Genomic DNA, 893 nt, shown 5'->3' with positions numbered 1-893 from the left:
TCAAGAAGCATCACATTCGATTTCAAAAGGTTTAGAGATATCTGGTATAAGTAGCAATGGAGCTGAACTTAGCTTTTCTTTTAATGTATTGAAAGCCTTCTCTTGCTCTTCTTCCCACTTGAACCCAACATCCTTCTTGATGATTTCTGTCAAAGAAGCAGCAACGGTACTGAAGTTCGGCACGAACCTTCGATAGAATCCCGCTAAGCCGTGGAAACTCCTCACTTCAGCGATAGTGGTAGGTGTAGGCCAATCCTTGATTGCCCTTACCTTCTTTTCATCGACCTCCACACCCCTGGAACTAACAACGAAACCAAGAAAAACAACTCTATCCAAGCAAAAGCTACACTTCTTGAGATTAGCATACAGCTTCTCACGTCTTAATGACTCAAGGACACTTCTCAAATGTTCAACATGGTCATCCAAACTCTTGCTATATATCAGGATGTCATCAAAATAGACAACCACAAATTTCCCAATGTAAGCACGCAAAACATGATTCATAAGACGCATAAAAGTACTGGGTGCATTAGTTAAACCAAATGGCATTACCGTCCACTCATTCAATCCATGCTTGGTTTTAAAAGCTGTTTTCCATTCATCACCTTCTTTCATTCGAATCTGGTGGTACCCACTCTTCAAATCAATCTTAGAAAATATAACGGAACCGTGCAATTCATCAAACATGTCATCTAATCGAGGAATGGGATGTCGATATTTTACCATGATCTTGTTTACAGCTCTACAATCGACACACATTCTCCAAGTCCCGTCTTTCTTTGGAACGAGCAGAACAGGAACAGTGCATGGGCTCATACTTTCTCGAACATGTCCTTTGGCCAATAGCTCCTCAACTTGCCTCTGAAGTTCTTTAGCCTCTTCCGGACTACTTC

The 893-nt window shown here is 41.3% G+C and overlaps 1 protein-coding gene across 1 annotated transcript; it reads right to left on the bottom strand.

The window, feature by feature from the left end:
• Positions 1-563, bottom strand: LOC116209044 (uncharacterized mitochondrial protein AtMg00860-like). Its single transcript, XM_031542609.1, has 2 exons — positions 553-563; positions 1-433 (listed from the first exon to the last, which is right to left on the bottom strand). The coding sequence occupies exons 1-2, from the start codon at positions 561-563 to the stop codon at positions 1-3; spliced, it is 444 nt and encodes a 147-aa protein (XP_031398469.1).
• Positions 564-893: the final 330 nt, after the last annotated feature.

Source organism: Punica granatum, chromosome 5, assembly GCF_007655135.1.
Source record: "Punica granatum isolate Tunisia-2019 chromosome 5, ASM765513v2, whole genome shotgun sequence".
Lineage (NCBI taxonomy): Eukaryota > Viridiplantae > Streptophyta > Magnoliopsida > Myrtales > Lythraceae > Punica > Punica granatum.
This window is presented reverse-complemented; position numbering and strand designations above follow the sequence as displayed.